The sequence below is a fragment of the Danio aesculapii genome, chromosome 8 (genome assembly GCF_903798145.1).
Source record: "Danio aesculapii chromosome 8, fDanAes4.1, whole genome shotgun sequence".
Lineage (NCBI taxonomy): Eukaryota > Metazoa > Chordata > Actinopteri > Cypriniformes > Danionidae > Danio > Danio aesculapii.
Genome location: NC_079442.1, coordinates 3,729,112 through 3,746,780, shown reverse-complemented (window position 1 = coordinate 3,746,780; position 17,669 = coordinate 3,729,112). Strand labels below are relative to the sequence as shown.

The 17,669-nt window shown below is 40.7% G+C and overlaps 1 protein-coding gene across 1 annotated transcript in view; it reads right to left on the bottom strand.

Annotated features, from left to right (window-relative positions):
- The window catches only part of prkg1l (protein kinase cGMP-dependent 1, like), a 54,884-nt gene that overhangs the window by 21,292 nt on the left and 15,923 nt on the right, over positions 1-17,669 (bottom strand). Inside the window, exons 5-7 of the mRNA XM_056463036.1 lie at positions 4,293-4,398; positions 1,248-1,311; positions 881-958 (exon numbers count right to left, since the gene is read on the bottom strand). Of these exons, the coding sequence (XP_056319011.1) occupies positions 881-958; positions 1,248-1,311; positions 4,293-4,398 (248 nt within the window). The remainder of the gene's footprint in view (positions 1-880; positions 959-1,247; positions 1,312-4,292; positions 4,399-17,669) is intronic.

Here is a 17,669-nt window from a genome sequence, read left to right as displayed (position 1 = left end):
GATGGATGGATGGATGGATGGATGGATGGATGGATAGATAGATAGATAGATAGATAGATAGATAGATAGATAGATAGATAGATAGATAGATAGATAGATAGATAGATAGATAGAACAAAGAGACAGGTGGACAGATGAATGGAAAGAAATTTGGACAGATGGACAGATGGAAAGACAAAAAAAGGGATGGACAGACAGGTAGATGGAAGGAATAGATGGTCGGACGAACGGTCAGACAAACAGAGACAGAGAAACAGACAGGCGGATGAGGGGATGGATAGAAAATTGGACAGACTGACAGACAGAAAGACAGACAGATGGAAAGACCCAAAGAGGAACGGATGGAAAGACAGACAGACAGACAGACAGACAGACAGACAGACAGACAGACAGATGGAAAGACTAACAGGCAGAAAAACCGGACGACCAAAAGTGGAATGGATGGAAAGAGAGGAGGACGGACAGACAGATGGATGGATGGAAGAATGAAAAGAAGGATACCTAAAGATTAGCAAACATTAGATAGATGGACAAACAGATGGATGGAAAAACATAAGGATGGATGGATGGATGCATGGATGGATGGAAAGATGGACAGACAGACAGGTTTTAAGATGGATGGACAGATGGATGGAAGCACAGTTAGTTAAATGGATAACTAAAGATAGATAGACAGACAGATGGAAAGACCAAAAGACCTAAAGAGGAAAGGAGGAAAAGACAGACCGACAGACAGACAGATAGATAGATAGATAGATAGATAGATAGATAGATAGATAGATAGATAGATAGATAGATAGATAGATAGATAGATAGATAGATAGATAGATAGATAGATAGATAGATAGAGAGATAGAGAGATGGATAGTGTGTGTCTCACCTGGCCTTGACTCAGAATGAAGAGTTTATCTGCTGGACTTCCATTCTGAATGATGTAATCACCATCACTGTAGTGACACTGAAAAGGAACGTGAGTGTGGACACACTTTATTCAATGGACTACTCAATTTTTTAAGAGTGAGTGGTTGCAAACAATTGATACGGGCTGAATATAAAGAAACAAATTCAATGTAGTAATGTTCAACTTAATTGGTAAATCCAATGATTCAAGTTTTTCAATGAATCTGGGGGGGGGGGGGGGGGGGGGGGGGGGGGGTATTTGGACAAAGGACATCAGACCAGAGCTGTCAGCGCTCAAACTGAAAGTGTAATTAAAAACTGCAGTGAAATATAATCGTGATGCACACCTCCTCCAGAGCATCAGCCAATCGGATGAGGACGTCCTCCGAAAACACACCGAGCAGAGGGACACTGAGGGACACACACAAACATCAGGAAAACCCATTACTCATAAATTACAACATAACTGCCATTAGACAGGCACTCATTCATTCATCCATTTTCCTTCGGCTAACCCCTTTATTCATCAGGGGTCGCCACAGTGGAAGGAACCGCCAACATATTCAGCATATGTTTTACTGGGAAACATCCATACACTCTCACATTCAGACTCAATTTAGTTCATCAATTCCCCTATAGCGCATGTGTTTGGACTGTGGGGGAAACCGGAGCACCCGGAGGAAACCCACGCCAACACGGGAAGAACATGCAAACTCTATACAGAAATGCCAGTTGACCCAGCCAGGACTCGAACCAGCGACCATCTTGCTGTGAGGCGGCAGTGCTAACCACTGAGCCACCGTTTTACCATACACAGGTACTTAAACGGATAATAAAAATATTTTCAACATTATTGACTCACTCTTTGCTTGTTTCAAACGATCTATCTGTTGAACTAGATATTTTGAAGACACTCAAAATAAGATGTTTTGAAGAATGTTCCATGTCCTGTAACCATTGACATCCATAGTGTTTGTTTTTCCTACTATGGAAGTCAATGCTTTCAATTTTCTTCAAAATATCTTCTTTTGTGTCCAACAGAAGAAAGAAACTCATGAAGGTTTGGAATAAAGTTCTGTAAATAGTGAAAAATAATAATGTTTGGGTGAACTTCTCCTTTAAACGACACATAAAAATTATAAATCGAAATTATATAAGTACAGAAGCCTGTTTCTGCCACTTCAGTCGCAATCTTGACTTTGTTCATATAATTACGTATTTAAAATAATAATAATAATGAGAGTGGCACAGTGGGTAGCGCTGTCGCCTCACAGCAAGAAGGTCGCTGGTTCGAGTCTCGGCTGGGTCAGTTGGCATTCCTGTGTGGAGTTTGCATGTTCTCCCCTTGTTGGAGTGTGTTTTCTCTGGGTAAGGCTGGGTAAAGCTAAATTGTCCATAGTGTATGTGTGTGAATGAGTATGTATGGATGTTTCCCAGTGATGGGTTGCAGCTGAAAGGGCATCCGCTGAGCAGAACATATGCTGGATAAGTTGGTGGTTCATTCCGCTGCGGCAACCCCAGATAAATAAAGGGACTAAACCGAAGGAAAATGAATGAATCAATAACAATAATAATAATAATAATAATAATAATTATTATTATTATTATTATTATTATTATAACAATGTGCTGTTTGGGGCTAGATAACATTAGCAATTCATAAACATCACAATTGTGAATTTATATCCTTCTGATTCTGAAAAAAATGTATGTGAGATATAAATTATGAGTCTGCAAATACACTAAAGAATACATTTAAATATATATATATATGTGTGTGTGTGTGTGTATATATATTTATATATATATATATATATATATATATATAAAGGTCCGTTTTTAACAAGACACACCTCATATTTCATCAATTTAACCATTATTTTGTATTTAACACATAATTTAACACGTATTTAACATAATTTCTGTCATTTTAATAAAATAGTGATTTTGATTTGGCCAAAATGTTGCATATTTTCACTTTCTTCATCATGCTTAAATTTGTTCCTGACTCTACTTTCAGTTCAGTGCTGCATGTACTTTGACATTTATCCTGAAATACTGGTTTGATCCCTTTCATCATGTTCAAGGTTCTGACATGAACTTTATTCTGCATAAAGTTCACACCGGATCTGCACATATCCAGCTCAACAGTTCAGTTTTATGAGGAAAAATATCATAGTGATCAAATACTGTGTTTAGCTTAAAACACAAGAAAAAAATAGCTGCAAATCGTGTGGTCTCTTGATGGTTTGCTCATTAAACTAGATCACTCTTTAATTAGGTTAGTTCAGTGTGGGATTATATCGGTTATATAGATATATGTAAATCAAAAGGGGACATATTATGCCCCATATATTTATATGATGTAAACTAAATCCCTCTCATAGCGTGTCTATCAAGTTTCAGCTCAAAATACTCCACAGATCAGTTATTACAGCTATTTGGGCAACCCAGGCTCATTCTGAATATGTACCTCTGTGTACATTTCTGGAGCGCGCCAAATACGTCCCAGGAGCTACGCTTTTTTGCAGTTTTTGTTTTCGCGAATCCACCAGAGGGCGCTGTGTAGGCTTTATGAGATCGCAAATTTCCTTCGCGAGTGCCATTTGTGCCTGCTGTTTTCATGTAAATCCACTAGAGGTCGCTGTGTAGGCTTTATAAGATCGCAAATTTCCCTCGCGAGTGCCATTCGTGCCCGCTCTTCTCACGTAAATCCACCAGAGGCCGCTGTTGACTGACTGACTAACTGATCGACCGACTGACCCACCCTCCTCCTTCCCTAATCCCAACCAATAGTGTTTTCAAAAGCACTGTTTGACCAGCCCACCCAATTCGCTAAACCCAACCGACAGTGTTTTCAAAAGCATTCCAGAAAATGAAAAGCCCTCACGGCAGCCTGATTTTTTTTTTAGCACGTTTTCAGATCTTACCACATTCTCACCCTGTTTACTTGTTTATTTTTTATTTTATTTGTTTGTGTTTAACCTGTCTCTTATAGTCTTTGATTCTAGTTGTGGCATTTTGGTGACTGTCACTTTAAATTCAAATGAGATTGTGCTCTTTTCAGAAGAGGGCGGAGCTACACATGCCTATGTGTCAGCATGGCAGCAGATTCAAAAACTAGGCTGACGCCCTATGCTAATGAGGGAGCGATTGTCACTAGTGGGCGGGGCTTCCCCCATCCAATAACACGTACAAATGGAGAATGTCAATCAAAGTGTGTCTGCAGACTGTTTTTATCAAGTGTGAATATAAGAAATTAAATAAATACATTTGTACCATTAGTAGCTGGTTGTCTTCACCCACTCTTAGCACACAACTGTGTTTAAACCCCTTATAAAGTGATTTTTGCATAATAGGTCCCCTTTTTCGCTGAAGTGCAGATGAGTAACCTGCGCAGGAGTTGCAGAGTCTGAGTGATGGTGATGACGCTGCTCTTCTGCATGAGTTTCTGGAAAACCTGAGCCTCCATCACCCACAGCCTGCTGTTCGCCAGAGCTGCGCAAACACACACAGCGCATTCACACTCAATACACAACCTTCCGTCAGCAGACCACTCTTTGTTATGGTGTTTTTCTCTCTCTCGTGGATGTGAAGGAGGAAGATCAAAGGAGTTAAGAGAAAGAGAGAGTTTGGCTTGGGTAAATAGACATATAAAAGGAGAGAGAGAAATTGAGATGGACGGTGCAATCTGTAGAAGACAAACAAGCATATATACCTGTAGAAAAACAACAGACCGGCATTACCTGATACCCTTTACACTGAAAGAAAATGGTGCATTGCATTCACTAATTTGTTTTTAAGGTAAGTGGTTGCAAGTAATTTATATGGGCTGAATTTAAACAAACAAATTAAGTGGAACATTAGTAAATTTAAAGAAAATTAAACCGTTGTGGCATTTTGGTGACTGTCGCTTTAAATTCAAATGAGATTGTGCTGTTTTCAGAAGAGGGCGGGGCTACAAATGCCTATGTGTCAGCATAGTGGCAGATTCAAAAACAAGACTGACCTCCTATGCTAATGAGGGAACGATGGTCACTAGTGGGCGGGGCTTTGCCCTTCTGATGACATGTACAACGGGAGAATGTCAATCAAAGTGTTTCTGCAGACTGTTTTAATCAAGCGTGATTATAACAAATTAAATTAATAATTTTTTAACATTATAAGCTGGTTAAATTCACACACTCTTACCACACAACTGTGATTAAACACCTTATAAAAGTGATTTTTGCATGATAGGTCCCCTTTGAGGTGACTTTTAGCTGAAGTGCAGATCAGTAACCTGCGCATTATGGTCTAATTGTTTAAATTCAGCACATATAAACTGTTTACAACCACTTACCTTAAATTTTTTTTGTAAATTCAATGAGTCATTTTTTTTTTCAGTGTTAAATGCAGACTTTCAAGACAATGAAAGCATTGATAACATGTTCAATTGTAACATGGAGTCGGTGTACAACAGAGGAGAGAGTCCAAACGCAATTTAATCACAGCTTAGTCAGGCAGGCAATGGTCAAATAGGAATGGCTGATGCAAAAGTGATGTTTTGACACGGTATCGAGACCCCGAGCCGCAGATGTTTCGAAACACTGCTCCGAAACGTTTCGAAACACCCAGGTCATGTGACTAAAGTGATTCAAAGAAACCACAAGAATAACTCTGCTGCAAATGTTCCTAGTTCGAATCCCAGCTTATACAAATACTCAAATCAAGACTTGACATTAACATTTTAATGGCTTGACATTTCAGTAATGTTACTTATTTATTATCACTGTAAAAAATACTGTTAAATTTACAGTAATTTACAGGCATTTTTGATTGCCAGTAAGACTGTAAATTTGCACTGTAAATTAATAATTACTGTTGTATTTTGAAAATACAGCACAATTGTAATTGTTTATTTACACTGCGCTTGTAAATTTACAGTTTTTTTCTGGCAAGCAAAATTGCCAGTAAATTACTGTAAATTGTATTGTATTTTTTACAGTGTGCAATCTAAGTTAATTTAATTTAATTTAATTTAAGTTGCAATTAAAAGCAACTTTTAAAGAAATAGTGACATGGACTGCAGTCCATATGGACTACCAAAGCAGATCATACATAATAATAATAAATAACAAATAAATGAACTAATCGAGTAACAAATAAGTAAATAAATAAACATTTGAAGAGGAAAATAATAAATAAAAAAAATTTAAATAAAGTTGGTGGGAATGTTTTTTTTATAAACAAACAAACAAATAAATAGAAAATATAAATAAATAAATAAATAAATAAATAAATAAATAAACAAATAAACAAACAAACAAACAAATAAATAAATAAATAAATAAATAAATAAATAAATAAATAAATAAATAAATAAATAAATTTCGGTTTTCCCTAATGCATTAATCTGAAACTATCCCAATATATTAATATGCTTTATTATAATTAACTGAAATCATTTGCACTCAACTAATAAATATGGTTCATATTATGTGTTGATTTTGTTCTGCTTTATAATTGTATGAAAGCTGTGGCACATTTTTCAGGATTCTGTGATGAATAGAAAGCTTCTTACTGCATTTATTAAATGAAATATTTGTAACATTACCAATGTCCTTGAGAACAAAATAACTATTTTAATAAAAAGTAAGCTTTCTGTTGATGTCTTTTTTTCTAACAATTTCTGAGTCAAATAAAAAAAGCAATTCGTCTGAATAACAATAGTGTTACAGTATGTAAATAACCCAATACATAAAACTACTTTAACAGGGGAAAAAACATAACATAAAATAAAAATACAATAAAAACATCCAAGGCATTTACTTGCATTTTAATATATCATTTACATATCATTTAAATATTTACCTGAAATATTTGCCGATAATAACTAACAATGAACAAATTATTTTTTAATAACTAATGTTTGCAAAATGTTTAATACAAATAATGGATAGCTCAATTTCCCCATATAGAAATCTGATATAAGCAATATATGCAAATTACACATATGACATACAAGCTCTTATTTTGATTTCACATATATAAATGATATATGTCAAAATATTGCAAAAATGTCTGTTTATATATATTTGTAAAACACTGAAATTAAAAATATGTGTTAATATGTGTACATATGGTTATTCATTAATTAGCTAAAAATGTATATATGTGTCCACACACACACACACACAAATGCTGGGTTCCACACACTCAATTTACGCTGGGGAAACATTAGGACATTAATTTAGCTTATTAGTTTTTACAAATTTAAGTGGATTGAACATAAACAATCAAGTTGTCCCCCCAAAAAACTCAAGAATTGTGTCTTTTCAGCTTATTTTAAATAAGAAACGCAGACTAACCATGTTCCATACACTTTCCGCTCTACCGCTAACTCAAACGACCATTCCTCCGTCATTGAAAGCCAGATAAGCCAGCCTGATCTCACGAGAAAAGATAAGTATTTTACGTTTTGTCAGTTTAGTGGCTAATTCGTACGAATTCGTACGAGTTCAGTCGTACGAAATTATACGATTTTAAAAAGGAGGCGTGGCACCTAACCCCACCCCTAAACCCAACCATCATTGGGGGATGAGCAAATCGTACTAAATCGTGCGAAATAGATCGTACGAATTCATACGAATTAGCCACTAAATCAAAAAGTTACGAATTGCCGTGAGATTGTGTTGGATAAGCATGTTTGTGTGATCATTCTCTGGGTGAATACCTACTGCACAATCCAAATTTTAATTGATGTCTTTTGGCCCAGTAGTTTTGCGAAACGAGGGGAAAAGTATCGCCTTCGCACGTGTACGGAAGATGATAGGTATTAACAGTGTTCTGTACACGATTATAATAGTGTTCTGTACAGCGTGCATAACTTCAATTTACCGGCAAAAATAGACATTGTTTTAAGTCTTATTAAAAACTTCAGTCAGAATATACTATTATTGTGTTTAAGTTAATGTTAAATGTTATTTATTTTAATGAAAGTTTGCATTGAAAGAACCTTACAATCGTTTAAGGTTTAGATCATGCTTATTTTATTAAAGCGTGACAATTTAAAATATTAAAACATTAAATTAATGCAAGTTAATGCTAACTTGAATATAAACCTCATCGATGCACAAAGATGATGGGCAAATCGCATTTGAAGCGCGTCTTTCGGGCTGTCTCTGGTGGAGAGTTGCGCCGTGGTTATCATCACTCACAGTTGACCTTTAAATATCCCCATTCAGCCTGATCTCACGAGAAAACATAATTATTTTACGTTTTGTCAGTTTAGTGGCTAATTCGTACGAGTTCAGTCATCCGAAATTATACGATTTTAAAAAGGAGGCGTGGCACCTAACCCCAGCCCCAAACCCAACCGTCATTGGGGGATGAGCAAATCGTACTAAATCGTACGAATTAGATCGTGCGAATTCATACGAATTAGCCACTAAATCAAAAAGTTACGAATTGCCGTGAGATTGTGTTGGATTAGCATGTTTGTGTGTGTCACGGATTGGTCAGGCTCTCACGATCCCCACTCACGAAGATCACCATCACCTGACTTCTAATGAGCACACAGCTGCATCACATTCACGAGCACCAGATAAAAGCACAGCACTCCAGTCGCTCATTGTCCGGGCTCGTCTCGACGAAAGCGGACAACTGAGCGACCACTCAGCGTAGTCATCCTCAGCTAAAACAAACGCTTTACTTACCTGTTCTCTTTGTATTCCTCCTAGTCTTCCTGGTCCACCCGAATCGTCCTGTCTTCCAGTCCTTCCAAGTCTGTGTCATCCTCTGTCAGCTGTATCTGGTGTGTGCTGTCCATCCTCGTGTATTCCTGTTACCCAGCCACGGAGGAAAAGACCCCAACATCATTCCTGATCCTCCTGGCTATCCTTCATGTGCTCCTTGTTGTCATTTAATAAACACCCTAACGTTTCCTTACCTCTGTCTCCTGTCCGCTTCATAACAGAAGCCCGGACCCATAACGACGACAACATGAGCACCCCCGATCACTTTCAAGAGCTGGTGGACCAGTTGAAGCGGATTCTACAGCCACCAGCTCCACTTTCCAACGCACCACCAGCACCGAGCACTTCCGCCTCCACAGTTTCTTCTTCGGCCCTTCCTTCCAGTCCCATGGCCCGACCAGCGCCCTACTCAGGCGGAGCGGGGGAGTGCAATGGTTTTCTGTTACAATGTTCCCTCATATTCGAAATGCAACCTTCTCTATATCCCACAGATAAGTCAAAGATCGCCTACATCGTATCACTACTCTCTGGGCCTGCACTTAAATGGGCTGAGACGATCTGGAACCAAGCCGGGCCGGTCATGAATTCCATCACTACCTTCACGGAGTATTTCAAAGAGGTGTTTGGACGTTCTGATGGGGAAGTAGCCGCTGGAGAGCAGCTGTATCATCTAAAGCAAGGTACTCTATCTACACAGGAATATGCTCTCCGGTTTCGCACTCTAGCAGCTGCAAGTGGATGGAATGAGAGATCGTTGTTGACCACGTACCGGCTCGGCTTGGAACCCACTCTCCGAATCCAGCTGGCCACATTAGATGATACTATGGGTCTGGAGAGATTCATCCAACATTCTCTCCGATGTTCCGATCGTCTCCGTTCCTATCAACAGGACACCATCACCCCCTCGTCTGCACTCCTCCAATCGCCTGAGTCAACAGCCTCTCCAGAACCAGAACCCATGATAATAGAGTCTGGAAGACTGACATCAGCGGAACGACAGAGGAGGCTGACCCGGGGTCTGTGTCTATACTGCGGTGTCAGTGGACACACCCGTATGGAGTGTCCCCTTCGTCCCATTCGGACTTCAGTGAGTGTATTCAGTACGAATATTGAACAATGTAAACCACTTACTACCACCGTACAAATAACTACTGCCTCTATTTCTCTCCTTGTCACAGCCCTCATCGACTCCGGGTCAGCAGGGAACTTCATCTCCCAATCCCTCTGTCGTCAACTCCACCTACGTACTGAGGCGTCCTCGCATATATACCAGATACAACCGATAACCCAGTGCACTCGATCTTCGACCCGTATCCATCGACAATGCGAAGACATCCTTCTTCAAGTGGGGTTGTTACATCAAGAGAGGATTCAATTTCTGGTTCTGGAGGGTGCAAATATGGACATCATTCTAGGGCGCCCGTGGCTGGTGAAGCACGATCCCATCATCTCTTGGGGCACAGGAGAGATAAAGAAATGGGGATCTGGATGTACACCTACCTGTTTTCCAAATCTCCCTCTTCAAGGTCGGAACCCCATTTCTTTGTTTACAACATCGGTCGAGAGTCCTCCTGAGAAGCAGTCTATCCACATTCCTAAGGAGTACAGCTCCTTTCATGATGTCTTCTGCCCCAAGAGAGCTTCCCAGCTACCGCCGCATCGGCCATGGGACTGCGCGATCGACCTAGTTCCAGATGCCCAGTTGCCAAGAGGTAGGATCTACCCGCTCTCGCTTCCAGAGAATCAGGCAATGGAAGATTACATAAGGGAGGCTCTGAGTCAGGGGTACATACGTCACTCAAAATCACCAGCCGCCTCAAGCTTCTTCTTTGTGGCCAAGAAGGACGGAGGGCTGCGTCCATGCATCGACTACAGGGTCCTAAATAACGGTACAGTAAAATACCGATATCCCCTTCCTCTGGTACCAGCCGCTTTGGAACAGCTCCGAGAAGCTAAAGTCTTCACTAAATTGGACCTCCGCAGCGCGTATAATCTGATAAGAATACGTGAGGGGGACCAATGGAAGACAGCATTCGTGACCCCTACTGGCCACTATGAATATGAGGTCATGCCTTACGGTCTGGTCAACGCCCCCTCCGTATTCCAAAACTTCATTCATGAAGTCCTCCGGGAGTTTCTTCACCACTTTGTAATAGTGTACATAGATGACATCCTCATTTACTCCCGGAGTGAGGCCGAACATCGCCAACACGTTGCGGAGGTCCTACACACATTGAGAGAACATCACCTCTACCTCAAAGCGGAGAAATGCTCATTCCACCAGAAGTCGATTCATTTCTTGGGATACATCATTGACCAAACCGGTATACGTATGGATGGGAAGAAAATTGAGGCTGTTCTATCCTGGTCAGAACCCACTTCCATTAAGGAGCTCCAGAGGTTTCTTGGGTTTGCTAACTTTTATAGACGGTTTATCAAGGACTACAGCAGGATTACATCACCTCTCACTAATCTCCTCAAGGGTAAACCCAAAGGACTGGAGTGGACCAAAGAAGCAGCCGCAGCCTTCCGCCTTCTTAAGAAGGAGTTCACAAGGGCCCCACTCCTGACTCATCCTGACCCAAATCTTCCTTTCGTGGTGGAAGTGGACGCATCCACCACCGGCGTCGGGGCAGTATTATCCCAACATCATGATACACCGCCCCGACTGCATCCCTGTGCCTATTTCTCTCGGAAGTTGAGCCCGGCGGAGCAGAATTACAGCATAGGAGACAGGGAGCTTCTAGCAATCAAGCTAGCCTTGGAGGAGTGGCGTCACTGGTTGGAGGGAGCCAAACATCCGTTCCAGGTGATCACAGATCACAAAAACCTCCAATATATCAAAGAGGCCAAGAGACTATGTCCACGTCAAGCCAGATGGTCACTTTTCTTCTCACGTTTTGATTTCTCCATTTCCTATCGTCCAGGACCCAAGAATCTAAGAGCAGACGCTCTCTCTCGTTTACACGAGCATCACGATCATGAAGAACTCCCAACGAAGATTCTTCCCGAACACATCTCCATTTGTCCGATCACCTGGAACGCTCCTCCAGTCGTTGCCACTCCGGAAGCCCCTGCTCCGCCGGGATGCCCTCCTCATCGGCAGTTCATACCACCTGAACACCGGGTAGATCTGATCCACTCCTTACATACCTCGCTAGGCACTGGACATCCAGGGATCAACAATACTCTCTCGCTAGTATCCCAACGATTCTGGTGGCCAAACATGGCAAGGGATGTGAGGCAATATGTTCAGGGCTGTAAGGACTGTGCCCAATCCAAGAGCCCACGTCATCTACCCGCTGGAAAGCTCCATCCCTTGCCGATTCCGAACCGTCCCTGGTCACACCTAGGAGTGGACTTTATCACTGACCTCCCCTCGTCAGAAGGTAATACCTGTATTCTAGTCATCGTAGATAGATTCTCAAAGTTTGTCAAACTAATCCCTCTGAAAGGTCTTCCCACAGCCTTTGAAACAGCCGACAATATCTTTAATCAAGTCTTCAGGTCATTTGGTATTCCAGAAGATATTGTGTCGGACAGAGGTCCACAGTTCATCTCACGTCTATGGAAAGCCTTCTTCAAGCTCCTAGGTGTGGCCGTCAGCCTCTCTTCTGGATATCATCCCCAAACCAACGGGCAGACAGAGAGGAAGATTCAGGAGGTGGGACGGTTCCTGAGGACCTTCTGCAGTGGTCACCAGAGCTCCTGGAGCCAGTATTTGGGCTGGGCAGAATATGCCCAAAATTCACTGCGGCAACCCTCCACCGGACTCACGCCATTCCAGTGCGTCCTGGGCTTCCAACCACCGCTCTTTCCCTGGGATGGCGAACCATCTGATGTCCCCGCAGTGGATCACTGGTTCCGGGAGAGCGAGAGAGTCTGGGACGAGGCTCATCAACATCTGCAGAGGGCAGTCCGTCGAAGCAAGGTAACCGCCGATAGAAGAAGGTCTGAAGAACCCAGATACACACCCGGACAAAAGGTGTGGCTATCCACCCGGGACATACGCATGCGACTGCCCTCTCGCAAGTTAAGTCCCCGATTTGTTGGTCCCTTCACCATCGTGGAACAGGTTAACCCCGTCACCTACAAACTACAATTACCCTCTCACTACCGTATTCACCCTACATTCCACGTATCACTCCTGAAACCCTATCACGATCCTGTTCTTCCCTCCACAGAGCCTGACCACGAAGAGGAACCCCCTCCTCCACTGCTCCTAGAAGAAGGAGCCGTCTACGCAGTGAAGGAGATCTTGCGTTCCCGACGTCGTGGTGGCCAGTTGGAGTACCTGGTGGACTGGGAAGGGTACGGCCCCGAAGAAAGGACATGGGTTCCCAGAGCTGATATTCTCGATCCTAGTCTCATGGTGGAGTTTCATGAGAGCCACCCTGAGTTCCCAGCGCCTAGAGGCAGAGGGAGACCACCACGGCGTCGGAGGTGTCGGCCCTCAGGAGCGGGCCCTGGGGAGGGGGGTACTGTCACGGATTGGTCAGGCTCTCACGATCCCCACTCACGAAGATCACCATCACCTGACTTCTAATGAGCACACAGCTGCATCACATTCACGAGCACCAGATAAAAGCACAGCACTCCAGTCGCTCATTGTCCGGGCTCGTCTCGACGAAAGCGGACAACTGAGCGACCACTCAGCGTAGTCATCCTCAGCTAAAACAAACGCTTTACTTACCTGTTCTCTTTGTATTCCTCCTAGTCTTCCTGGTCCACCCGAATCGTCCTGTCTTCCAGTCCTTCCAAGTCTGTGTCATCCTCTGTCAGCTGTATCTGGTGTGTGCTGTCCATCCTCGTGTATTCCTGTTACCCAGCCACGGAGGAAAAGACCCCAACATCATTCCTGATCCTCCTGGCTATCCTTCATGTGCTCCTTGTTGTCATTTAATAAACACCCTAACGTTTCCTTACCTCTGTCTCCTGTCCGCTTCATAACAGTGTGATCATTCTCTAGTTGAATACCTACTGCACAATCCAAATTTTAATTGATGTCTTTTGGCCCAGTAGTTTTTGCGAAACGAGGTGAAAAGTATCGCCTTCGCACGTGTACAGAAGATGATAGGTATTAACAGTGTTCTGTACACGATTAAAATAGTGTTCTGTACAGCGTGCATAACTTCAATTTACCGGCAAAAATGGACATTATTTGAAGTCTTATTAAAAACTTCAGTCAGAATATACTATTATTGTGTTTAAGTTAATGTTAAATGTTATATATTTTAATGGAAGTTTGCATTGAAAGAACCTTACAATCGTTTAAGTTTTAGATCATGCTTATTTTATTAAAGCGTGACAATTTAAAATATTAAAACATTAAATTAATGCAAGTTAATGCTAACTTGAATATAAACCTCATCGATGCACAAAGATGATGGGCAAATCGCATTTGAAGCGCGTCTTTCGGGCTGTCTCTGGTGGAGAGTTGCGCCGTGGTTATCATCACTCACAGCTGACCTTTAAATATCCCCATTCAGCCTGATCTCACGAGAAAACGTAATTATTTTACGTTTTGTCAGTTTAGTGGCAAATTCGTACGAATTCGTACAAGTTCAGTCGTACGAAATTATACGATTTTAAAAAGGAGGCATGGCACCTAACCCCACCCCTAAACCCAACCGTCATTGGGGGATGAGCAAATTGTACTAAATCGTACGAATTAGATCGTACGAATTCATACGAATTAGCCACTAAATCAAAAAGTTACGAATTGCCGTGAGATTGTGTTGCCTCATTTCAAAACATTTATTCAACAAAAGATCATTTATTTAACAATTTGTAATATTTTAAATACACTGTAATACTGTGCTATGCATTATTTAAATTCAGATGCATATTGTCGCTGCTCTAAATGTTTCCCCTCCCAAGCAACACTCGCGCCGTAAGCTTGCCCACTGTTCATTTTCAAGCGCACCAGGAGGTGAACGTAGCAAACTTACTGATTTTTTTTTTTGGAAACATATGGTAGGAGAGTCTCTGTTGTGATCAGGGATGAAAGAGTGAGACACAAAGATTACACAGATAAATAGCTTGTCTACCACCCGTACGTATTTATTCAGAGATTGGTGTTTAAAGGTAATCTGTACGGAACATCGTTGTGTACGGAACATGGTTAGTCTACGTTCGTTTGAACAAACGTCATTTGTTTATATAGCGTATATGGCAGCTTATGAACATTTATGAACATATTTGTAATTCCAACGGTTGAAAAATATATATGCAAGCCAACATTTTTGCAATATTTTGAAGTATACAGTTGAAGTCAGAATTAGTCAAAATTATTAGCCCCCCTTTTATTTATTTATTCTTTTTTAAATATTTCTAAAATGATGTTTAACAGAGCAAGGAAATTTTCACAGTTTGTCTGATAATGTTTTTTCTTCTGGAGAAAGTCTTATTTGTTTTATTTGGGCTAGAATAAAAGCCGTTTTTATTTTTTTTAAATCCATTTTAAGGTCAAAATGATTAGCCCCTTTCAGCTATATATATTTTTCAATAGTCTACAGAACAAACCATCGTTATACAATAACTTGCCTAATTACCCTAACCTGCCTAGTTAACCTAATTAACCTAGTTAAGCCTTTAAATGTCACTTTAAGCTGTATAGAAGTGTCTTAAAAAATATCTAGTCCAATATTATTTACTGTCATCATGGCAAAGATAAAATAAATCAGTTATTAGAAATGAGTTATTAAAACTATTATGATTAGAAATGTGTTGAAAAAATCTTCTCTGTTAAACAGAAATTGGGGAAAAAGTAAACAGGGGGGCCACTAATTCAAGGGGGCTAATAATTCTGACTTCAACTGTATATTGCATGAACTTGTATGCAATACATGTAATTTGCATATATTTCCTGATATATCAGATTTGTTCGAGTTTTTAAAGTTTAAACAATAGCTAATGGGACATTACTATAAATGTTTTATGATATTATTGGCAACATTATGTTTATTACAATATATTGGCCTTGTGATTTATAGATATCGGATTCGGCTACTGAAAAAAAGCAACATCTGTCAAACACTATGAATGATCTGCTAAGTTTGCAAGTGTGTGGAATAATAATAAAACACGAGTGAACGCCTATACCGAGCCTTGAAATAGATACTTTGTGATCCAGAATTATTGCCTTAGGTGTTCATAAATGAAAACTAAACTGAAATATTTATTCTGCTTCTACCAAGGCCCAATTTTGAGAGGGGGGTTTGAGCTGAAAATAGCATATTTGGCCTCCGACTCATTCTCCATCACTTCCTGTTCCTGAGACCCTGTTGAATTAGTAATGGCACAGATTAATTAACTGCGCTGTCATTAGGAAGACAAATACCACAGTCTGTCTCCTCTGCCTACTTCTCCTTTATCTCCGTCCATTCAGGATCTCTGGAAGAGCTGAGATTTTGAGAATAATTATTATTAAACCCAAAGTGCACATGTAGTCAGGATTAGTAGAATTAAATTGTAATCCTTTTATATTTTCCCCAATTTCTGTTTAACGGAGAGATTTTTTTCATCACATTTCTGACTATAATAGTTGTAATAACTCATTTCTAATAACTGATTTCTTTTCTCTTTGCCAGGATGACAGTAATAATATTTGACTAGATATTTTTCAAGATACTAGTATTCAGCTTAAAGTGACGTTTTAAATGCTTAACTATAGGTTAAAATTAGGGTAACTAGGCAAATTATTGTACAGTGGTTTGTTCTGTAGACAATGCAAAATAAATATTGCTTAAGGGAGCTGTTAATTTTGACCTTAAAATGGGTTTAAAAAATTTAAAACTGCTTTTATTCTAGCCGAAATTAAAACAAATAAGAGTTTCTCCAGAAGAAAAAAAATTATAGAAAATAGTGTGAAAAAAATCCTTAATCTGTTTAACATCACTTGAGAAATATTTGGAAAAATAATTAATATTGTCAACCCAGGCTCATTCTGAAAACGTAGTCCCATGGACGTTTCTGGAGACCACGAAATACGTCCCGGGAGGTACGTATTTTTGCAGTTTTTGTTTTCGCGAATCCACGAGAGGCCGCTGTGTGCGATTTTTCACTTCTCAAATGTCTCTCGAGAGTGTCGTTCGCGCCTGCGCTGTTCTCGTGTAAACCCACTAGAGGCCGCTGTTGATCGACCGTCTGTCCGTCCGACTGGCTGAATGATTGACTGGGCGACCGGCCAATCGGCTGGCCGACCCACCCTCCTCCTTCCCCGAACCCAGCCATTTTTACCGATTGACCCGCCCGCTTACTTCCCTAAACTCAACCCACAATTTACAAAAGCCGTCTAGAAAAAAAAAAAGCCCTCGTCTGATTTTTTTTACCACGTTTTCGGATTTTACCACATTCTCACCCTGCTATGAACTTGTTCACTTTATTTCTTGGATTCTGTTTTTGTCTTACCTGATTTCTGAAACCGCTCTTCCCCAAACTCCAACCCGCTCATCGTCGTCGTGGTCAGCTCCTCTCTGCGTCTCAAGTCCGCCGACGTACAGGACGAGCTAACCGGACAAACTGGCTGCACACAGCCAGAGGTAAGAGGTCAGCCGGTAAGCGTTAAAAGGAACGGCGTCATGCCGCCCCGCTGCGTTCGCTTAAAAACTGAAATGCAGCCATACGTACCTCCGGCTACATAATTCGCAGTCAACGTCCACGGGACTACGTTTTCAGAATGAGCCTGGGTTGAATATTGTACAGGAGGGCTAATCTAATCTAATCTAGTTTTGCCCTACATTCACAGCTTATAATTTGGGACATACCAATTCTATTTTTCAGTACTACTTAGGATGAATAGTACGCAAATAGGGACATCACAACAAAAATTACAATAAAAAAAGCAATTAAATCACATAATCTGTCACTTTCGTAATAGACGAATGTACACTGTAAAAAGTGAAAAGTTGACTTTACTTAAAAAAGAGAGTAAACCTATTGCCTTATAATTACAACCCAGGCTCATTCTGAAAACGTACCCCTATACACATTTCTGGAGAGCACCAAATGCATACCGGGAGGTACATTTTT